The 24,010-nt window shown below is 42.2% G+C and overlaps 2 protein-coding genes across 4 annotated transcripts in view; both read left to right on the forward strand.

The window, feature by feature from the left end:
• The window catches only part of Cpne1 (copine 1), a 37,817-nt gene that overhangs the window by 9,533 nt on the left and 4,274 nt on the right, over positions 1-24,010 (forward strand). The window contains exons 1-6 of one of the 3 annotated variants that reach the window (XM_051188222.1): positions 3,481-3,619; positions 22,968-23,096; positions 23,180-23,359; positions 23,459-23,533; positions 23,611-23,682; positions 23,785-23,865. In XM_051188222.1, coding sequence (XP_051044179.1) covers positions 22,968-23,096; positions 23,180-23,359; positions 23,459-23,533; positions 23,611-23,682; positions 23,785-23,865 — 537 coding nt within the window. In that variant the 5' untranslated portion in view covers positions 3,481-3,619. Of the gene's footprint in view, positions 1-3,480; positions 3,620-5,282; positions 5,432-22,967; positions 23,097-23,179; positions 23,360-23,458; positions 23,534-23,610; positions 23,683-23,784; positions 23,866-24,010 lie in introns of those variants that run through there. The other 2 variants (XM_051188231.1, XM_051188239.1) reach the window with 2 other exon arrangements.
• Rbm12 (RNA binding motif protein 12) lies at positions 3,499-7,280 on the forward strand. The gene has a single exon (XM_051188210.1). It carries the CDS (start codon positions 3,499-3,501, stop codon positions 6,535-6,537), a length of 3,039 nt encoding a protein of 1,012 aa, XP_051044167.1. The 3' UTR covers positions 6,538-7,280.

Below are 24,010 nucleotides of genomic sequence, written 5' to 3' on the forward strand. Positions count from 1 at the left end.
TAAACAATGAGGTGGGCTTTTTGTTGTTGTTGTTGTTGTTGTTTATGGTTTTGTTTTTTGCCTGCTCAGACAGCTTTAAAATAGAGCATATAGCCAGGAATGGTGGTATGCCTTTTAATCCTAGCACTCAGGAAGTAGAGGCAAAGGCAGGTGGATCTCTGTGATTTGAAGAACAGCCTGGTCTCCTTAGGGAGTTCTAGGCTATCTGAACTGTGTCACATAGTAAAACCATGTCTCAAAAGAAAAACAAACAAACAAGTGTGTGTGTGTAAACAAATAGGAAAAAAATCAGCTATCAATCATTTCTATTTTGCACATAGTAATTATAAAATCATGATATAATTAAATTTTATTACATTAGAGTTTGTATAGTATTTGAATTCCCTCCATTGATTTGTATAAGTCTTAAAGCTTATATCAGGAAACCTTTTCTTTTCTAATTAATGTTCTTAATTGAGAAGTGATTAAGCCAGATGGCATATAATTAAAATTTCCCTAAGGACTCAGAACCAGGTTAATAAAATTATATTTAAAACTTGATTGATCAGATTAGTTTCAAAATTACCATTTTTCCAATCCCCAAAATTTGATTCCAATCCTTTTTATAAAAGTAGAAACTATTGCTGGGCAATGGTGGCATAGGCCAGCACTTGGGAAGCAGAAACAGGTGGATCTCTGAGTTCAAGGCTGGCCTGGTTTACAGAGTGAGTGCCAGGACAAGCTTCAAAGCTACAGAGAAACCCTGTCTCCAAAACCAAAAAAAATTAAAGTAGAAGCCATTAAAACTAAAGTACTAATGCTACCAGCTACCACAAATGGCAACAGAAACAATCAATCAATAAATAGTTGAAAATCTTGAAACTGGATTAAAATATTTAAATAATTTTTTTAAAGATTTAAATTTTGTATGTCTGTTTTTTGTACACATGAGCGCAGGTACTTATGCAAGCCAGTAGAGTTAGACCCTCCTGAGGCTGGAGTATCCAAAGCAGCTGTATGCCTCTGACATGGTGCTTAGAATTGAACTAAGGTTCCCTAGAACAACAGTTTGAGCTCTTAACTGCTGAGCTATCTCTCTCCCCCTATTTTAAAATTTTATTTTTATTTCATGTGTGTGAGTGGTTGCACACATGTATGTGTATGTACCTGGCAAGGCAAGAAGAAGGTGTTGAAGATCCTGGAACTGGAGTTTGTGGGTGGTTGTGAGCTGCTACTGGATGCTGGGAACTTAACCTGGATCCTTTGTAAAAACAAGCCCCCTTAATATGTTGAAACAGTTTCATGTTTGTCAGACTGGCCTTAAATTGACTATGTAGCCAAGTATGACTTTGAGCTGATCCTCCTGTGACTTGACTCTCTGGTGCCAGGATTATAGGTATGTGTCTTCACACCCAGTTTATGAACTGATGGGTTTGAACCCAAAGCCTCATGGGTGCTATGCAAGCACTCTACTAACTAAGCTACATTTGCAGCCCATATTGTTACTACTTTTTTTGTTGTTGCTGCAATATGTGACTACATAGCTCTGGCTGTCCTGAAACTCACTGTAGACCAGGCTTACCTCAGAGTTACAGATATCTGCCTGCCACTGACTTTGGGATGATGAGGTTAAAGGTATACCACAGCCAATTTGTCTGCTTCTGCCTCCCAAGTGCTGCCCTGTTACTGTTATTCAGGAATTATTTTGTGTATGTGAGTATTTTGCTATGTATATATGAGTACTGCATGTACCTAGTATTTGTGGAGGACAGATACGAGTACCAGATCTTCCAGAGCTCAGTTAGAGGTGGTTGTGAGCTGCTGTGCTGGTGCTGGGCCTGAGTTTCTCTGCAAGAGCAGTGAGCACTCTTAACTGCTGAGCCATTTCTCTAGCTGAACCCAATTACTATTATTTTACAATTATTTACTTGTGCATGTGGGAGTTGATTCTCTCCCTTATGACTGTACGGGCCCTAAGGATGAAACTTAAGTCTTCAGTATTGGCAGCAAGCTGAGCCATCTCACTGAGCCCCCCTTCTCATCATCTTATTTTTTTCAGACAGGTTTTACTATATAAGGGTATCAGTGAACAACCAAAGATTCAACAGGAGTTTAAGTTGTGTCAGAGGCCCTAATAGTGAATTATATGTTAATGTGTGTAATCTGTTGCTCTTGAATTCTAAATCCTCCTGCCTCAGCCTCTCAAATACTGGGATGATTGACATTCACTATCATACTGAGCTTATATAGGATTAGGGGTGGATTCTAGAGCTTTATGAGTGCTAGGCAAACATTTAGCTGAGTCTGATTGTGAAGCCCTCGATGGCCTGGAGCTCTTTGTAGGCAGAATGGCTTCAAACTCATAGAAATCCATCACTCAAGTTTTGCGATTAAAGGCAATCCCACAGTTTCTGTCCCTGTTTTTTTTTTTTTTTTTAAATGTAAAAGTTGTATTAAAAAAAGATTTAATGCAAAAATAGTGAATGGTGGAATGATGTGTTCCACTTAAGGCTGATAAATATAGGCCTCAGAATTTGACCTTTCTATTTAATATTTCTTTGGATTTTTAATACGTATTAATTTTGCTTATAGTAAATCCAGAAAGTGTTTGTGAGTGTATACATGCATGTATGTGTGTGTATACATATACACATATATAAGTCTGTGTATACAGGCAAAGGCTGGAAGAGGATGTCAGGCATTCCATTATTCTGTGCCTTATTCTCTTGACAGTATCTTTCTCTATACTTGGAACTAAGCTGACAGTTGGGGGTTCCAGCTAGAGTTTCAGATGTATGCAGCCACATGCATGTGGCTATGGGGATAGAACTCCTCATGTTTTTACAATTGTACACACAGAAAGTGCTCTTACCCACTGAATAAATATATACTGAATAATATATATACTGAATAAATATATACTGAATAAATAGTTTGTTAAAACAAAACTATACAACAAATGGAAAGTTTTACTATGAAATATGGAATCTGTTATTTGAGATTTCTGGTGCTAAGGATTGAACTCTTGTGAATGCTTTCACATTTGCGATATATGAACCTACTTTATTGTTAGGCATTTGCAATTCAGGAACATTCCAATTTTCTATTTCTTTTGGGTTTTGAGATTGAGCCATTATAAGGTATCACTCTGATAACTATGAAATTGTAAAGTTTAAAAGGAAGATGCCAAGTCAGTTTTAAATATTAATTTTGATACATCCTTTGCATATTTAAATCTCACTGAAGTTTTAGTGCTCTGAATGATGTTTATGTCGTATAGATTTTGAGTCTTAGACTGAACCTCTCGATAATTGACTCCAGAATCAAAGCCTTTGGAAGTTGTAATTGTTCAGATCTTTGAATAATCTAAATTAAAGACATTGTGATAGCTTGAGGGAATGTTTATGGGATAATATGGTAGCTGGTCATTCTTACAACTAAAAGCTTGGTGTAATAAAAAGGAGTCTGACATGGCCGTTGCCTTTTCTCATCTGCAGGTGTGTGTGGTTTCAGCGCAGCATGGCTGTGGTCATCCGTTTGCAAGGTCTCCCAATTGTGGCGGGGACCATGGACATTCGCCACTTCTTCTCTGGATTGACCATCCCTGATGGGGGCGTGCATATTGTAGGGGGTGAACTGGGTGAGGCTTTCATCGTTTTTGCCACTGATGAAGATGCAAGGCTTGGTATGATGCGCACAGGTGGTACAATTAAAGGGTCAAAAGTAACACTATTATTGAGTAGTAAAACAGAAATGCAGAATATGATTGAACTGAGTCGTAGGCGTTTTGAAACTGCCAACTTAGATATACCACCAGCAAATGCTAGTAGATCAGGACCACCACCTAGCTCAGGGATGAGCAACAGGGTAAACTTGCCGGCAACAGTACCCAACTTTAATAATCCTTCGCCAAGTGTAGTTACTGCTACCACTTCTGTTCATGAGAGCAACAAAAATATACAGACATTTTCCACAGCCAGCGTAGGAACTGCTCCTCCAAGTATGGGGACTTCGTTTGGGAGTCCAACCTTCAGCTCTACCATTCCGAGTACAGCTTCTCCAATGAACACAGTCCCACCACCACCAATTCCTCCAATCCCAGCAATGCCATCTTTGCCACCGCTGCCATCCATTCCCCCAATACCAGTTCCTCCTCCAGTACCAACATTGCCTCCTGTACCTCCTGTGCCTCCCATTCCCCCAGTCCCCTCTGTGCCTCCTATGACCCCGTTGCCACCCATATCAGGCATGCCACCCTTGAATCCACCACCTGTGGCACCTCTGCCTGCTGGAATGAATGGCTCTGGAACACCTATAAGTCTGAACAATAATCTGAACCCCGTGTTTTTGGGTCCATTAAATCCTGTTAACCCTATCCAGATGAACTCTCAAAGCAGCGTGAAGTCACTTCCCATCAACCCTGATGATCTGTATGTGAGTGTGCATGGAATGCCCTTTTCTGCAATGGAAAATGATGTCAGAGAGTTTTTCCATGGGCTCCGTGTTGATGCAGTGCATTTGTTAAAAGATCATGTAGGTCGAAATAATGGGAATGGATTGGTTAAGTTTCTCTCCCCTCAAGATACATTTGAAGCTTTGAAACGGAACAGAATGCTGATGATTCAACGCTATGTGGAAGTCAGTCCTGCCACAGAGAGACAGTGGGTAGCTGCTGGAGGTCATATCACTTTTAAACAAAGCATGGGGCCTTCTGGACAAGCCCACCCCCCTCCACAGACACTTCCAAGATCCAAGTCGCCCAGTGGGCAGAAAAGGTCACGGTCAAGATCACCACATGAGGCTGGTTTTTGTGTTTACTTAAAAGGGCTACCATTTGAAGCTGAAAACAAACACGTCATTGATTTTTTTAAGAAGTTGGATATTGTGGAAGATAGTATTTATATAGCTTATGGACCCAATGGGAAAGCAACTGGTGAAGGCTTTGTAGAATTCAGGAACGATGCTGACTATAAGGCTGCTCTGTGCCGTCATAAACAATACATGGGCAATCGCTTTATTCAAGTTCATCCAATTACTAAGAAAGGTATGCTAGAAAAGATAGATATGATTCGAAAACGACTTCAGAACTTCAGCTATGACCAGAGGGAAATGGTGTTAAATCCAGAGGGGGATGTCAGTTCTGCCAAAGTCTGTGCCCATATAACAAACATTCCATTCAGCATTACAAAGATGGACGTTCTTCAGTTTCTAGAAGGAATTCCAGTGGATGAGAATGCTGTACATGTTCTTGTTGATAACAATGGGCAAGGTCTAGGGCAGGCATTGGTTCAGTTTAAAACTGAAGATGATGCACGTAAATCTGAACACTTACACCGTAAAAAGCTGAATGGGAGAGAAGCTTTTGTTCATATAGTTACCCTAGAAGATATGCGAGAAATTGAGAAAAACCCCCCAGTCCAAGGAAAAAAGGGCTTAAAGATATCTGTTCCAGGTAATCCTGCAGTACCAGTGATGTCTAGTGCAGGGATGCCTGCTGCTGGAATTCCCACTGCCGGAATACCCGGTGCTGGGATGCCTGGTACCGGAATGCCAGGTGCTGGAATGCCTAGTGCGGGCATGCCCGCTGCTGGAATACCTGGTGCTGGGATGCCCAGTGCTGGGATGCCTGGTCCAGCAATACCTGGTGCCGGAATACCCGGTGCTGGAATGCCTGGTCCCACAATGCCTGGTCCAGCGATACCTGGTCCAGCAATTCCTGGTCCTGCAATGCCTGGTCCTGCAATGCCTGGTCCCGCAATGCCTGGTCCCGCAATGCCTGGTCCCGCATTACCCGGTCCCGCAATACCCGGTGCCGCAATACCTGGTCCCGCAATACCTGGTCCGGCACTGCCCGGTGCTGGCATCCCCACTGCAGGAGGAGAGGAGCATGTCTTCTTGACTGTAGGATCAAAGGAGGCCAATAATGGGCCGCCATTTAACTTCCCTGGTAATTTTGGCGGGCCAAATGCCTTTGGGCCACCACTTCCCCCTCCAGGATTAGGGGGAGCTTTTGGTGATGTTAGGCCTGTTATGCCTTCAGTTGGAAACAGTGGTTTGCCTGGCCTAGGACTGGAAGTTCCAGGTTTTGGAGGTGCACCAAATAACTTAAGTGGGCCTTCAGGATTTGGGGGGATCCCTCAGAATTTTGGAAATGGCCCTGGTAGTTTAAGTGCCCCCCCTGGTTTTGGAAGTGGACCTCCTGGTCTTGGAAGTGTTCCTGGACATTTGAGTGGGCCTCCAGCCTTTGGGCCTGGGCCTGGGCCTGGTCCAATACATATTGGGGGTCCCCCTGGCTTTGGAGCTAGCTCTGGAAAACCAGGACCTACAATAATTAAGGTGCAGAACATGCCCTTTACTGTATCTATTGATGAAATTTTAGATTTCTTTTATGGTTATCAAGTAATCCCAGGTTCAGTATGTTTAAAATACAATGAAAAAGGTATGCCTACAGGTGAAGCCATGGTGGCCTTTGAATCTCGGGACGAAGCCACAGCTGCAGTCATTGACTTAAATGATAGGCCTATAGGTTCAAGAAAGGTAAAGCTCGTTTTAGGGTAGTTGTTTACATCTGTCCTTTATAGGGTATATCTTCATGTTGCTGTGATTAATGCATCCAGATTGTTTTCCTAGTATTTCCAGGTTAGAGCCTGTGGATTGTTTCAATTGCAGGTAGATGGGTTTCTTTAACACAGAGCATTCGTTGGCTGTTTACAACTCACAGAATAAACATTGCAATTTGTTACAGTAAAGCTATCTGGAGAGAACACAAAAATAATTTGGGCATACCAGTAGAAACCATTTCTAAAACTATGATCATATAAAGCTTATCAAGGAAATTTAGATTGGCTTTCTTTTATACCACATGGGATGAAGAAAATAGAAACATAAGTAGAGTTGGAGGAGGGTGCTCTTGCCAGTTGCTGACAATTAGAAGTTGGCTACTTTTGCAATTTGATTTAAAGTTGGACATATCTGCTTTGTTATAGGGTCAAAGCTTTGTCTAAAACATACATTTTCTTTTTAAATTGAATAAAGTCTGTATATGGATTCATTGTATGTACCTTTATTGCTTCTTGAGGGTTCTTGCTGTATAGACAGTCCTGCTTCAGATGTTGCCACTTTATTTGCCTAATTGACTCACTTGTAATGAGTACAACTATTGGTTTTTAATTAATTTCTAATATAAAATCTCCACACTTGGTTTGTGCTATATAACCCTGAACTTTGATTTCTAATGTCACACTTATGATTGTGTGGAATGACTTTTACCATAAAAATAAAGTATGTAGTCCTCTACTGGCCTTTTTTGGTTTGACCGTCAAGTTTTATTAGTTTAGTAAGTTTAAAATTATTCATATTGTTTGGATGGCAATGAAAACCAGAAACCACTTTGGTAATCAGTGTTTAGGTGCTTGATTTGAAGTCCTTCTCTGTGATGGACTAATCTAGCAAATGGCTTTTGCCTCAATTTAGGTGACATTTTGGAACAAAGGAGTCCATAAGAAAGAGCATTCTATCTTGGGGTTTAAAACTGAAGTTGAAATTGGTAGTTTTGTTAGCAGTAGTCTTGTAGAATGTAAGATCCCTAAGTTGGACCATAGGCTGATGTGTGTTTAATTCTGTGAACTTGGAGGATTTTTGGTGTAGTTGTTCAATCATGAGCCCGTTCACTAATATTCTTTATGAAAGTACAAGTACAGCTATCGGAGGAGAGAACTGGGAATCACTCCTTGCGTTTTCATATCTTTTCCTTTTGGCAATCGGCACCAAGTTAGGGAGCTCACACAGACTTTGGTTGGCTAAATGTCCTTTTCATAAAAGTATTTGGTTTAGCACATCTTGTTCACTGACACTTAAGGCTCTGTCTAGAGTTTGTTTCTTTATTTAAAAATGCTTGAAAGCTGTTTTACATTAACAACACAGAATTGGAGATTAATGAATAATCATGGGAAATCAATTTTACCTTTCATACGACCTTGCTTTGGTTTGAAACACACCAACATTATTTACAAGTCTGTATTTACTTTTAAAAGAGGCATTTCTTGTATATATTTACATGTATGTATATGTGTGTGTGATATACACACACATATAAATATACACACAAAAACATGTATGTCTATACACAATGCCTTTTTGGTGTTCTAAGGCCCTGGACACTGAAACACAGTTTCGTCGTGTAACTCTAGAGTTGAATGGCAACTGTCTTGTGATAAAGTTTGGGAAGCCTATTCACTACTATAGTCTTGGAGGGTTGATAGTGTGGAGTTTTTGTTTAGGGAAAGGATTGTGCAGACTTTGAAAAGAAGTGGCTGCATTGTGAATTACTTAGTAACTCAACAGATAGAATTTGCTTGACAGATAGATACTGCCTCAGAAAGCAGTGTGTTATATGTGAGGTTTTTGTTAAGTTAATCATTTCTCATTCCAAAGACTGATCTTCAGAACTACTTGGGCATCTTATTTCAACTGCAGGCTATTTTCCCCATTGGAAAGCTGACTATATTTTAGAAAAATTGGTTGTTGGAAGGTGAAATTTTTTATCCTTTCTCACAAGTTATTTTGGTTGTATATTCCTACGCACTAAATATTTGGTTCACTCCATTTGCAACTGTTATTTTTTACATCTTAGATAAATGCTAAAAAGAAAAGCTTGGATCTCAACTGTTCATTAAATAAACTAAGAAAATAGTATTGGTGTAGAAATCAGAGAATTGTGTTCTGCACTTCCTTGGATCACAACAGTGGTTGTTGTGAAATGTGATTAAAACTTTGTCCTCTGGAACTTCAGTTTTTGTATAACTGAGACTATTAACAGACCTAACTGCTGAGTATGTTATTTTATCTTGTTCTGGGCATTGACGTTTCAGTTTTGTTTTAATAACCATGAAAATGTGTTCTATGAAACTATTCATATTTCTCGACAGACAAATTTTCTTCAGAACTAGGTTTGGTATAGATTGAATTTATTTGTTTTTGTTTTTTTTTTTTAATCTATATGTCATGAAGGCTTTGTAAAGCTATGCTTAAAGAGTGTTTGTAAACACTTTATCAAGGTATTCTTAATTTTATGTGTAAATCTTATTGTGTGTTTTTGGTGACTTTGACATTAATGGAAGAGAATCTTTTTCATTAGGTTTGTTTTCTCCTGAGTTTTTATTGGTGTTTCTTTTTCTTTTGATTTTAAAGGATTAGTGAAACCTACAAATGTATTTTATAAATAAGCAAATCTGTAAATGTTCTTGAACTTCAGTGACAGATTTAGCTCATAATAAGCATAACTTGGAGGTGTTTTCTGTGATTATACTAGTTTGGATATACAATTATTAGTGGCTGTTGTGGGTTTTGTTTTAATGCAACAGTGTTAGTGAAATGTAGTTCCTGCATTAGGAAATATCAAACTTACAGATAGTAATATTCAGTGTAGTTAAGATCAGTCTTGACCTGCTTGATGAAAATCTAGGAGTATGTACATATTTGGAAGTAAGCAAGCTTACACAGTTTTGGAGGAAATGGTCACTTTGCACAAAAATAAGGAAACACAAAAGCTTACTCAAACTCCATTTTACTGGATTCTGTGATTGTACAAGTGTGTGAAAATAAAATGCACTCAGCTTAAAAGCACTTGAAAAATGAGTGAAGAATGTGTGAAATGACTTGTAGTCTGTTTTGGGGGAGAGTTTCTAGAGGCGATCACTTTGAGTCCTTCCCCACCACAATGCCATGTGTAAGTGATATTTCTTCAGCTGTTTTATTGGCAGTTCTGTAGTCCACACTTTAGAACCCAGTGCAGCCAAGAGGCTGCTGGCAGTGGGACACAGCACTGGCAGGACCACCTCCTTGGCATCACTTAGCAGTTTTGTTTATAAAGAAGAAGTCTTGGATACCGTTCAATAAACTTGTCACAAAATAAAGGCTGATGCTTTGAATGCTTTAATTGCACAAAAGTATGTCTTTGAGCTCCAATACCACTTTGTGGGCTTTTGTTTTTAACTCATGACAATATTGGTGCCTTTGGAAATGTGGACTTGGTGATTTTAGAGGTAAAAATGTTTGTGTATTCTTGTCGCCTAATGCTGAAGTGTGGAGAGAAGAGGATGCCTGGACGGCAGGGAGGAAACTTGATTCTAGGTCAAATCTGTGTGATCTTCGTTTTCAGAATTTTACTTTATTGTGTGTGCTTTGCTAGCTAATGGCTTAGTTATGTGGATTTGGAAAGAACTTGAGGACCAGATACTCCTCCTCACCAGGAGTCTCCAAGGGGGTCTGTGAACTCTCATTTTCAAATGCTGGTTGCAGTGGGGAAGGGTAAAGAAATGCTTGGAGTAGATTCTGAGTTTCACCTACCTAAAGGTTTGCTTTTGTATTCCTATGTGATGGGTTTAAGGTGGGGAAGAAAAGGGAGCCAAAGCAATTGCTGCTTCGTGACATTGCTGTTCTGGGTCTTGTCCCTTTCACATTTGTTTAAGAAAATTAGTAAAGGAAGTTGTTGTAGATTACTGGTTTATATTTTAAAAGGATGGGTTAGAGTTGCAAGAATTAGTGGGCTATTTCCTACAACCAGACTTTTTGGGAATGCTTGTAATTTCTATCTTTACTACATAAGAGTTTAGCTTGTGTTTGAATTTCTTAGTGTTTTAGGAAGTCTGAGCAGGCTACCACTGAACTATGTGCCCAGCTTTAGACAAGCTTAGACTAACACATAATTCCAGGTAGCAGTGAAGTGGTTTTATTTATTACAGAGCTAGGTCTCACTTGCCCAGGCTAATGTACATGGGTTCAAACATTCTCTCACCTCAGCTTTTGGAGTAACTGGACAACAGATACAGGCTATCTTGCCTGACTCTTAAAAATGGACCAAGGTTGAGTAAGCCTTTGAAAGATGACTAAGTGGGATTAGCCGGCCCCACATACACAGTGTGGCCATAATGAAAGGTTCAGGCTCAGGAGAGACACTTGTCTAATTCATTGTTTGCTATTCTCTAGCTTTTCACAAGAAAGCATATCAGTTATGTATACCCATCACTATTGTCCCAAAGTAGACTTTAGGGATATGGTAGGATTCAAATAATAGATTTTTTTTTTTTTCTCCATCCCTGGTTGTTGTCCTGGAACTCAATTTGTAGATCATGCTGGCCTTGAACTCAGAGATCCCCCTGCCTGTGAGCCTCCCAAGTACTGGGACTAAATGCATGTGCTACTACTCCCAGCTAAAGATTTTATCTCTAGTATAAACTCTGAAAGCTCATGAAGGCTTACTGTAAGGTAGTTTGAAGAGTACTGTGGTAGCACATTTGCAGTAGGCACAGTTCTGTGAAAAAAGGCTTGTGTTCAATAACATAAGCAAGTTCATCCATTAAATGCAACATTCTCAGTATGCTCTTCGGTACTTAATTGTGCTACGTTGTATGTCAGAGTCTCAAAAGCATCATTTCCCCCCCCCCCCTGTATCAACATAAGTTACAATAAACCAAGGGAGCATACTCTAAAATACCGGCTTTGCTACTGAAGAGTCCAGGAGACGCGACCCTGATGTAAACAGTCCAGGTACAGGACACTTCAAAAACACCAAGGCTCTGTGTATTAGGGGAGAAAGATCTCATTAATCATGTCCTTTGATTTCTCTTGAGCCCCAGGGACCCCCTCCAATGAAAGGTTAGGACATAAAATTCAGCATATAAGTTGTAGAGAAGTGGTGAATGGCAGAATTGGTATTGTGTGTGTGTGCCCCCCCCCCCAATACACCTAGACTCTGGCCTAGGGAACAATTAGTTTCTTTCTAAATCTGGAGGGAGAAAAAACAAGTGCAGAGGTGAGGCAGCAGCATAACTCACCCCAGGAGTTGCCTCCAGGCCCCCTGGATGTTTAACTCTGCCAGCATCCCCAGTTTCCCCTTTTGCCAGCTCACATAGGAAGTAAATCAGCTGGAAAGTCTCAGCAGAATGCAGCCTCCTGACAAGTAGACAGCATTTACTTGAAACTTCATGATAATTAGATGTGATTCATACCAAACAGTACCATGTCGTGCTGCTCCACACTAGCTTAACAGCTAGTTTTTCACACTTAAAACTGGTCACTGTACATGCTTCTAATCCCAGCACTCTGGATTGGCCTGCTCTATATAGTGAGAATTTGTCTCAAAGGGAAAAAAGAAAAGGGTGAAGGAGCCAAGCTGCTTGGAAAGTCGTACACATACCAAGCCATGCAGCTACTGATTTTCTCATTTATGTCTTCCCTCCTCTATATTCTATGTTAGGTTGCAGTTGAACAGTTGGCTGCCACTGCATCTGTTCTTCCCTTCAGCCTTGTGATCTACAGGACCAGCAATGCCCCTTGGCTGTAAACTCGCTCAGGTGGCTGTTTACTACAGTAGGTTCCACCTTGCTTCTCCCCTGGTGGACACTTCTGTTGGTCTTCATACACTTAATATTTCATGTAACTACAGCTTAGCTGTATCTATATGCTGTCCTAAAATTTTGGGGGTCAGTGTTGTGCCCTGAGCAGAACAGGACTCAATGGTGTGGTGGGAAGGCAAATAGAAAGATGCCTGCTTCACAAGAGATTAGATTCTTAAATTCATACACTCAAGTGCTTAGTTGTACTTGGAACTGAATATACCACTGGACCTGTGTAAAGGCTTTCTGGCTAGTTGATAAAAATGGTCAGACACTCAACACATGTGAAACTAGTTTGTGTTTATACTGTAGTTTCCCTGTTCAAATTTTTAGTGTTCCAGACAGATTTAGAGAACAATCTTAAGATCCTCCACATATTCCAACCACGTGAAAAGTTCAGTGCAGAGTAGGGACATGCTCTATGAACAAAACTTAGTTTGCTTCAGCCCAGGCTGTGCTGTTCAACTTGCATGCACACTGGAAAGGCAGTGGTTTTTGGCAATGCCCTTGCTCTCATGATGCTCAGGAAGATCTCACAACACCCCATATAACAGGCATTGAATATGCACGTTGTAGCAGGGTAGGGCAGGGACAGAAATGACTACCCTCGAAGGCAGCTGCTTGCTGCAAGTCATTTTTCTGAGATGAATTTTACCATACATGTTTATTTACTACTTGCATTTGCTATTTAAAATTTATCCCTTTGATGAAATCCTATAAACGTGGAGTCCATCAAGTCTTCCATTCCTGTTCCAGTAATAAGGAGATATGTGGTGGATGTGGACTTCCTTTACGTCTGTGTATAAGGCTTGTTAGTGTAGGCCATGGAGAAGAGACATTTGAGACACCATCTTAGTGTCTATCTTGATCTAAGATTGGACTGAATTACAGGATGTGAACTAGAGAATGGGACAGAGGAATCCCCTTTGCTCCCATCAGTTCTTGTGACCCATGGCAAACGTGACTTTTGGCCTCTGTTTGGATTGTCCTATCCAGTGGTATGCATCTATGGCTCTGTGAACTCAGCTATTCCATTTCTTTTGAAAATTGCTGAGTTTGGCCCTGAACAGAAGCAAAAGCATGGAACTTCAGTACTTTTGATTTGGCTACTTTGTGACTCCTCTCTTTTCTGTGTGGTGGGAGCCCCACATTGTCATCCTGTCATAGCCTGTCCCTGCCCTGCCATTGAAGTCCTAAATGTCCCATGAGCAAACAAGGAGCAAAAGTGGTGTTGTACCAAAACTCAAAGGCACATGTACTCGTTCATGAGCGTCCCACCATCAAGGGACAAGCCACTCTCATAGGTAGGGAAATCTATAAAGTAAAGGAGACTGGTAGGCCTGAGGACCTGTTGCTGGTACTGTTTGGATAGAGGTTTTTAAATGTACCTTGTGGGCCAGGCTGGCCTTGAAAACCGTAATCTTCGTTAGTATTGGGATTACAGCTATGAGCTAGGAACCTGCCCAGCTATGAATAGAATTTTCCTGGACGCTCAAATACTTAATAGCAAGTGCTGCCTGTTTCTCCTTGATTGGGGAAGGGGATGACTGAATTCAGTAGCAGTGATCCTATGATATATCCCCAGTCTGCTAGGAAAGAGCCTCCCTCAATGTTCCATGATTTTAGTTTTCCAACTCCAAGTAACAAAAAATACTACCTGGTATCTCATCCTCGGGTACTGATCAGGCAGGATTTTTGAAGTGGACAGTTGAAGTTTGGTATAGTGGAGAGGAACTCCATGCTAGAACAGTTCTAGCTTCCCTCCATTCCTGTTTTCTTTTGGGGCTATATTTTTTCTATGATGGCACAGGTGAGATGTTGTTTGTCTTTGGGGCAGTCTTCAGGGATGTCATAGGTGGTTTTCCTGGCCATCCCAGTACAAGGTGGGAAACTGCTGTAATTCTCCACTTAGGTTTCCTGTGTGTGTGCACATTTTAAGCTTTGCAGTACTGCCACATTCTGTGGCACATCGGCTTCTTAGAAATAAGTGCTTCTAAATAAATCTCACTGTTTATAGTCCTGAGTCACTTTATAGGAAGAACTTGGACTTGGTCATGATGGGGCACAACTTTAATACCAGCATGTGGGAGACTAAGGCACGAGGGATCTAGACTAATAATAAGCTAGGTTGCTCTACAGACTGTCTCAAAAAGAAATTATTTGGTTCAATTCGTGACTTGTGAGAAATGTTTTTGGAGCTGCTGATTTAAATTTGGAGAATTCTGAAATTAGAGGGAGACTCAGGGTAAGAAAACCGGCGCCTTTTCCATATCCCTTGAGGGAGTGAGAAGGGAACGAAAGTGTTGCTGTTGGTGGGTGTAGTCTTTCTTGATTGCTTCACGGGGAAGGGCTATTTAGCTATGGTGGAGGGATATGGGGCATGGGGTGCTTCTGGAGCCTCTGGAGGATTTCCTGATTGGCCTCCAAGACTCGATCCAGCATCTGTGAGCTGCTCCATCTTGCCAAGGTAGGCAACATCAGGTGTGAGCATGACATGAGTTGTCTGAAGAGATGCTGCTGCTACTCAGACCTGCTTGTGGCCAGCCTCTGCCACATCTGTACAATATCCTTGGTAGACAAAGGGAGATAGGGATTGCACGGTTGCCTGGTTAAGCTCTTGGAAATGAAAAGGCTCATGTAACTCTTGAGCTTAAAGGACTGATAAGTGAGTTTTAGGCCGTCTGGTGCTGAGTTAGATGCAACTGAACCCATGAGGAAACATTCTGTTCTTGGGTTTACAGGTAGCAGTTAGAGCCTGCTAATGCAGAGAAAAGAATGTCATTAAAAAAAAAAAAAAGACACATAACTTTTGTGTTAGGGAAGAGAGTCCCTATCAACAATGCTATGCAGGTAACCTGTCTCCCAGGAAGAAACAGGGAAGGCTTACAGCATTTAGTCTTTAGTTAGACTTACCTAGGCTACCTACTTACATAATACTTCAGATTCTTAAAAGTTTAGTCCAGTATTATGATTCCAGCTTCTCCCAAGGGTTTTGAGTTTCCATTGAACATAGGTCTATGGTGCCTAGCCAAGATGTACTGGCAGAATTTGTGACCTATAATTAAGCATTTGGGAGGTAAAATCAGGAAATAAGGACCATCTTTGGCTTTCCTGTAAGTTGGTGGCCATTGTAGCCTATATGAGACTCTGCTGCCAAAAGTTTCTCAGTGGCTAAGCATTGTCCATTGTAGATTAGATAAAGTACCTCCAGAAAAGTTGAGTGCTGCTGTGGGGAGCTTGGAAAAGTCAGCGTGCATGAGTTAGGCTTGGAAGATGGTGATGGCTAACTAACATGCTGACAATCCCAGCACAGGTACTAAGGATGGTGTAAGAGCTGTGCACACATTCTTTTCATTAATCTTCAGAGTTGAGGAACCTGAGGCTTAATCCTTCTGCCCAGGCTGTACAGGCAGGACACCATCTGATGGGAAGGAAGGAGTGAGTAAGTAGTGTTTGCTGCTTCTCACTGTTGGGTAGTCCATACTTCTGTCTTCATCAGATTGACAGTGACTGTAAAAACTTTTTTCCCTAAAGAGAAGGGAGTTTCACTATAATCCAGAAAGTTCTAGGCCAGCCATGAATGTGCACACCTTTAATCCTGACCCTTAAGAGGCAAAGGCAGGTGTCTCTCTTAAGTTTGAGGCCAGTCTGACCAATACAGCAGGTTACAGGCTGGCCAGGACCACAAAAGAGATCCTGTCTCAAAAAAGCAAAGTTCTGAGGATGACTTAGGAGTCCAAATATTTGTGTTCTAGTCTTCATTTCACTTAACCAAATCTTGCCTGTCTGCTTGGGTCACAGAATGTGGGCTAGATGGTCAATCCCATTTTATTCATGATGTTGCAAATTATGAAAGTGAGGAGATGGGAGGTTTTATTTGTCTTGAGATAGTTTCTCTTTATGTAAGCTCAGTGTAGACTCAGATCTCCAATCCCCTGCCTCTGCTGGGACTGCACATGCGCACTGCTGGGAGGATGCTGCTTCAAGAGAAGATATATAATAGTACAGGGTTTAGAAAGCTCCGAGGTTGGCAGTAGAGGGGGTAGAGGAGAACAACAAGTAACGGAGAGTTGAATGAGACCAGGTGAACAAGGCAGAAAAGACTGGAGCTTTACCTTCTAGGTGTTTTCATCTCTACTAATGCGCTAGTTCCAACAGAAAAAGGAGACACCAAAGCTATGTCAGATGTACCAGCAAACTCACCTCTCCTTTGATGGGTTAGCATTAAATGAGTCTAAATAACTTCTGAAGGTCCTTGGCTTCTCTAATTGATTGAAAAGGAATTCTGAACACAAAGATCCAATATACATAAGCCAGATCTCTTTGATGATAAAATTTCTGATTCATCTTACTGTGATATTTAGAGGGGTTGGAATGAAAGTCTCATGGAATTGAAACACCACTATAAGAAAAGTGAGCCTGGGTAAAGTATATAGCTGTTGACAGGACACAGTGGCAAAGGCTGTAATCCCAGCACTCTGAAGCCAAAGGCAGGAGGACAGTGAATTTGAAACCAGCCTAATCCATCTGAAAAGACTCTGTCTCAAAACAAGTGCTGTTTAGTTATTAATAATAATGAACAGTGGTCAAAAGCACACCAGCAGTTTTAGCCACAGATTTCCAAGCAGGGACAGGCTTATAAGAAGACTTGAAAACTTAGCAATGCCATAAATTACAGGTAATTTAAAGGAAACGTAGCCCAACAAGAAAAGTAGCTATCGTTAGGTATTGTGGCTTTCACCTTAAGTCCCGGTGCTTGAGATGAAGGAGAATTGAGACTTCAGGCCAGCGAGGGCTTCATAAGTCACATCAGGGGTGGAGGCTGATGAAACGGCTCCCAGGGAGAGCACTTGTGTCATGCCCATTCCTGAGACAGTCTCACAGCCCAAGCGGGCTGCGAGCTCCTTCCTAGTCTTGCCATCCTTTACTCCCCAAGTGACAGGATTGTAGATGTGATTCTGGGTGCCCAGTGAGAACTATAGATTATTAAGGTTTTTCTTTTCTTTCCCCACACAGTAATATTCTAATAAGAAAGAAAGGGGGGCAGATCTGTGAGAAGAAGAAAAAAATGAACATACAAAAATAGGAAACCTTGGTTGCACAGGAAGCTCTGACATGAGAACAGAAGCCAGGCCAACTTAGTAACATCACAGAGTTATGCCCCAAATGCTACTTTGCACACAGGGGGCCCACAGTTATATGGCTGGAATTAAGTGCAGACCTTTTGTAACCCAATGGACCATCCTTTTCTGGAGTTCTATGGCTCTCCCTTGGGGGAGAAAGGACAGTGAAGATTAGGTTTTGCATATTTCATTTTTGTTTTTCAAAATAGTTTTTTCCTGTGTAGTTCTGTAGATCAGGCCTCAGGAGATCTGCCTGCTTCTGCCTCTTGAGTGTTGGGATTAAAAGCATGCACCAGCACCATAGGCAGTTTTTGCCTATCCTAAATCTAATGAATAAAATCAATATATTTCATCCTTCAGATTTATTCTGATTGTCTTTCTATAAGCATAGCGATTCATTCTCCTATTGATGGACACAAGGAATGTTTCAGGTTTTAGGCTATAATGACTAATGCTGCTGTGAGCATTCCTAACAAAGTTTGCAGACATGATGTTTTCATTTCTTTTAGATTAAAATCTGCCAGTGGAATTGCACTTGGCTAGGTATACACTTGGCTTTCTGACAGGCCTGCCTGGCTGTCTTCCAAGGTGGCAGGCACATTTAATACTTTCACCAACTATAAGAATCTTAATTCCTTTGCCAACATTTAGCCTTGTTGGGCACAGATGGGTTTCTAACTCTCTCATTGTAGTTTTTTTTTTTTTTTGTTTTTTGTTTTTTGTTTTTTGTTTTTTGTTTTTTGTGTTTTGAGACAGGGTTTCTCTGATTGTCCTGGAACTCACTTTGTAGACCAGGCTGGCCTCAAACTCACAGAGATCCACCTGCCTCTGCCTCTGCCTCCTGAGTGCTGGGACTAAAGGCATGTGTCACTACCGCCCAGCCCCATTGAAGCTTATTTCTTATTTATGTTTTATAAAGAATCTTTTGCCTGTTTATTTAAATTGTTTCTCACTGAAACAGAATTGTAGGAGTCTTTTTTCCCCCCCCTCAAGACAGGAGTTCTCTGTATTGCTTTGGACATTGTCCTGGTACTCACTCTGTAGACCAGGTCTGCCTCTGCCTCCCGAATGCTGGGATTAAATGTGTGAGTCATCAAGGCCCAGCAGAATTGTAGGAGTCTTGCATTGAAATTTTGTCTTAAAGGGTTTGGTTTTTGTTTTAGTTTATTTTTAGTGTTTGGTGTTGAACTCAGGGATGTGTGTACACTAGGCGAAACTCTTACCACTAGACTACATCTTAGCCCTCTACATTAAAATTTCACAACTCAATTATCAAAAGAGCAAGAAAGGGAAGGTTTATAGTGTATAGTAATTCAAATGAAAAGGGCCTGAAGTTGTGAGTTCATCAAATAGCTTAGTACCAGCTTTATGTACTGAGTACTAGTACTGGGCATAATGAGATGATACTTAGTGCTAGTTTGGAGGAGCCCACAATTAAATGAAAGGGCAGGAAAAGACAGAATTCTGCTGTTGTAATTTTCAGCATTAATGCAGTTACTGAATATTTACCGTGTCTATTATAAGTATATATCAGAGATACTGGCAAAGAAGACAGAGTTCCTGCTCTTACAGAACTTTCTGTCCAAGAGAGAAACTTACAGTACAAAGGCTCTGAGATGGAGAATGGAATTGACACTGGATGGTTAAGAAAGGACATCCTTGTGGGAACACATTTGGGTGGCTGGGTGACTATTTAGAAATGGGTTAAGTCCCTGTGTGGGTTCCAGGGATCAAACTCAGGTGTAGTGGCAAGCACCTTTACCCATTAAGCCATAATGCCAGCCACAGAATGCTGGTGTTTTGTGTTGTTTTGTTTTTAATTTTGTGTACTTGTGCTTGTCTCTGTGTGGGTTGTGCATGTGATTGGCAGTGCCTGTGGATGCCAGAAGAGGGCATTGAATTCCTTGGAACTGGAGTTACAGGTGCCTGTGTTTAGGCTGCCTGATGTGGTGCTGGGAACTGAACTCTGGTCCTCTGGAAACACAAAGGGCTCTTACTCCTGAGCCATCTCTCCTGCTTTCAATCTTAGGGTTTTATATTGAGTGAGTTTATGTCGAATGCATTGGGAAGCTATCCCAGAGTTTTAAACAGGGAAATGATATGATCTGGTTTTCATTTAGCTAGTAAACAAAAAAATGGCTGTGAGGTTGCAAAAAGGCCGATAAGGAAACCACTACAGTTATCCAAAGACAACAAAATCCTACTGGACGAGAATTCATAAGGAGAGTCCCATCAGACCAGAGCTGTGGATGACAAGATGTTGGTTATATAGGTTCTCACGTTCTGTCTCTTAATGGTAGGAGCTAAGAAAAGTGGCTGACTAAGAAAGGCCTAGCAATTTCTGTAGAAATTCTGCCTCAAGTATAGAACAGAATAGTTTGCTAGAGTGTTTGCTGTTGATGGTCGTTGGACAGTTACACAGGTTTTTTTGTTGTTGTTGAGACTGAAAGTTGGCTAGGTGAGAGTCAGTGCCAAGGAGGGGAAACCTGGGAGGGTAAGAAATGGATGGTGTGAAGGTTCTTGAACTGGAATAAAAGTATAGGGCTTAGAATAATTGATACTTGATACTTATAGTGTGTATTGGTGTTGGGCAGGAAGCTAATGAGGACCTTCAATGTATAATATCAAAATCTATTTGGAAGTGTATAGATATATGCCTATAATCCCAGCACTCACAGGGAAAGGTCGGAAGATCTAGAATTTCAGGTTACCCTCATCTGCAGAGTCCACTGGAAGCCAGCCTGGGTTATATGAGACCCTGTGCCAGAATATAAACGGGGTGGTGTACATGCTTCTTCTGTTCCCTATGTATATCACTGTATGGGAGTATTGAGAGCTATGGAATGCACACTTGTCTGATAAACATGTTTAAAACTGGGTTATACTCTTGCTGACTTTACAGTCTCGTGCTTTCAAATAACACAGACACTTGGTTCTCTCTGGTTGATGTGCATTCAGCATTCTTGTGTTTGGTAGTGAGCACAACGCCACCTAGCTGGTGTACCTGTGAACTACCTTGGGTTCGGGGTCCTTTGTTAAAACAATAGTGAAATGAGTAACAAACACTGCTTCAGGACATGAGCTGACAGCATAGGCTGTGGTCTGTTGAGCCTCTAGGGAAGGTTGGAAGTTTGCAGGCCTCTTGTAGGAGCAGCCTTAGAACACAGGACCTGCCAATCGTGTGGTTGGGGTTATCATCTGCTTCTAGACCTTGATATGTTGTGGCTAAGTGGAATATGGAGCCTGGGGAAGCAGGAGGCCTCCTGGGTGGGAGTGAGAATACACACACGTGGTTTAGTTTGGCTACAAACTTTTGGATCAAGAGTAGTGGATTTTCATCAATGTGGGTACTGTATTCTGGGTAGGAGACTAGAGCTGGGATATAGTTTAGTGACAGATACTTGCCTGGCATGCACACGGCCCTAGTCAATTCCCAATACCACAAAACAACAAACAGGAGACTTACAGACCAACATGAGATGATGCAGCCTGGGAGGAGAAGGAGGCTGAAGATACCCCAGGCAGTACTGCTAGGTAGGAAGCTGGGCTGCTGAGGCAAGTTCAGTGAGTAATCTTGTACACTTGATGTAGATGGTGCTTGTGGCCTATGGATCATCATGGGCTGTAGGTGGAATTACATTGTATTCACTATGGTGATTCATGCAATGATAATGATTGTGGTGGAGGAAAAAGGTGTATTGGAGAGGTTTGGGGCTGCTTGATTTGGAGACAAATCAGTTGGAGAGCTGGTCCTGGAGATGACCTTTTAGATTCATGCAACAAGCGTATCAAGGTGCTGGGATAGAGCAGTGCACAGATAAATCCTCCTTTGTACAGTTTACATTCTAGTGCTAGAGAGTGATTATATAAATTTGTGTAGTAAGCTGGATGCTGGTGTAAAGGCAGTAATGGAGTCTGATGTGTCAGTGTTGGTAGTGTTGAGATTTAGGGTGGCAGGCAAGACTACCTACATTAAGAAATGTGATGAAGAGTAAGAACCTTGCAGGAGAGGGAACCGTCATGTGGGTGATAGACAATGAGCAGCCTGTGGCTGCGGGGCTTTGGAATAGGAATCCAGTGGTCCTGAGGAATGACAGGCCAGAATGAGTGAGTGAGAGAACTGGCAGATTTGGTAGAGGGACCTAGATCTTTCAAATCATACATCAGACCAGTGTGCGGCTTGTGTATGTTCTATGGGTAATGCTTCAGAGAGTGACGCCAGGGAGGACTTTGTTTTTATTTTTATTTTAAATGTATATGTGTCCATGAACTTAATGTATGAGCCAGAGGCATTGGATCCCCCTGGAGCTGGAGTTGTAGGCAGGTGTGAGCCACTCAACATGGGTGCTGGGAACTGAACTCAAGTCCTCTGTAAGAGCAAATATTCTCTTAACTGCCGAGCCACTTCTCAAGCCCTGTTGCTTGCTTTTGTTGTTGTTGTCAGAGACAGGGTTTCTCTATAGCTTTGGAGCCTGTTCTGGAACTAGCTCTGCAGACCAGGCTGGCCTCGAACTCACAGAGGTCCACCTGCCTCTGCCTCCCAACTGCTGGGACTAAAGGCATGTGCCACCACTGCCAGGCTTTTGCTTGCTTTTGAGTCAGGATCTCACGTAGCCTAGGCTGGCTTCATACTCACTGTGTAACTCAGGCTGGCCTTGAACTCTTCTTACTCCTTCTGTTTGGCCTCCCAGGGATAGATTACAGTGTGAGCCACAACCTTGTGGGGTTTTGTCTGTCTGGTTTTTGAGACAGGGTTTCGCTTTCTATCCATGGAACTCTATATGTTATCTAAGGTGGCCCTTGCACTTACAGCAGTCCTGCTTCTGCTTCCTGTGTGCTGTGATTGGCTGTTTTTCCAGATAAATTTGGTTGCTATGTTGACAGTCTATGGGGGTGGAGATGGGAAGTGGGAGTAGGGATTGCACAGGCTAAGAAAGCAGCTGAAGAGGCTACTTCTAGGCAGCGTAAATAGTGGCTTAGACTGGATCATGACATGGAAATGTTGAGCAGACTTGAGCAGCTGATTAGAGATTAGAAGAGTCAATGGGTGGGATGGAGCCCAACTTGCAAGATGTCAGATCCCCAGAGTTGGAGGGGTTCGTTATCAGCAGAAGCTTCTGGGGAGCAGTATCTAGATAATGGCTCCACTGGAGACTGTTGGGATTGAAATATAGCCTAGGCCTGACCTTGGGGCAGGTGCTAAGAGGTCAGAGTGAGATCAATTACGCTCTGTAGTGGTTATCAAGTCCCAGGTCTGGACAGTATTCTTGATATTATAGCCACTTAGAGTAAGGGTTAATTTGGAGCCAGAGTTTGTTATCACAACTGTATCCTGTGCTATTGAGTTCACTGAGGGCTCATGGGTGTGGAGGCTGCCTGTGTGAAGCCTGCTACTTTCCCAGGCTGGGGGCTATAGTCAGTGAAAGATGGAGGAGAGGCCCTGATGCTTGACCCAGCTCTTTCCCTCCAGATGGCCCACTGTGTGACCTTGGTTCAGCTGTCTGTTTCCTGTGACCATCTCATTGACAAGGACATCGGCTCCAAATCTGACCCACTCTGTGTCCTTTTGCAGGATGTAGGAGGGGGCACCTGGGCTGAGGTGAGATGGACCTTCAAGGTTAAGGTCATTGAGGGAGGGTAGGATTATGTTTTGGTGTGATGCTTATCGGCCTCTTCCTACAGCTTTGCCGGACGGAGCGAGTTCGGAACTGCTCAAGCCCTGCGTTCTCCAAGACTCTGCAGGTGGAGTACCACTTTGAGACTGTCCAGAAGCTGCGCTTTGGAGTCTATGACATAGACAACAAGACACCAGAGCTGGGGGACGATGACTTCCTAGGGGGAGCAGAGTGCTCCCTAGGTCAGGTATGTAGGGTCAGGGGTTAAGAAGCTGGGATGTGCCAGCCACACAGGAGCTAACCCCGTCTGAGGTACTGAAGCCTCTCTCACATCATTTTCCCCCAGATTGTGTCCAGCCACACTTTGACTCTACCCTTGATGTTGAAGCCGGGGAAGCCTGCCGGGCAGGGAACCATTACTGTAAGAAATAAACCCTGGGTGGGGAAGCAGTTTATGTAATGAAGAATTCATGAGGTGATGTAGTCCTCTCTTCCTAGGTTTCAGCCCAGGAGTTAAAGGACAGTCGTGTAGTGACCATGGAGGTGGAAGCTAGAAACTTGGATAAGAAGGTGTGTCTGGAAGGCGGCCCTGGGGACCTAAGAATTAAGGGGACAGAGGGCTGAGACACTGCCTGTCTTCTGTCTTGTAACGAGTCTCTTTGGCATCGGCAGGACTTCCTGGGAAAATCTGACCCGTTCTTGGAGTTCTTCCGTCAAGGTGATGGGAAGTGGCACCTGATTTACCGGTCTGAGGTGTGACTCCTGCTGTTGATGGGTTGACAGGGAGGGAATCTTCAGGGTGTGTGATTGACACGTTTGGGAACTGAGGGAGAAAAACTGGGTAGGAGAAGGCGGGGGCTCTTCATAGGTCAGCTCCGAACTCACTACCCTCCACTCC

The sequence above is a fragment of the Phodopus roborovskii genome, unplaced genomic scaffold (genome assembly GCF_943737965.1).
Source record: "Phodopus roborovskii unplaced genomic scaffold, PHOROB, whole genome shotgun sequence".
NCBI classification, from domain to species: Eukaryota; Metazoa; Chordata; class Mammalia; order Rodentia; family Cricetidae; genus Phodopus; species Phodopus roborovskii.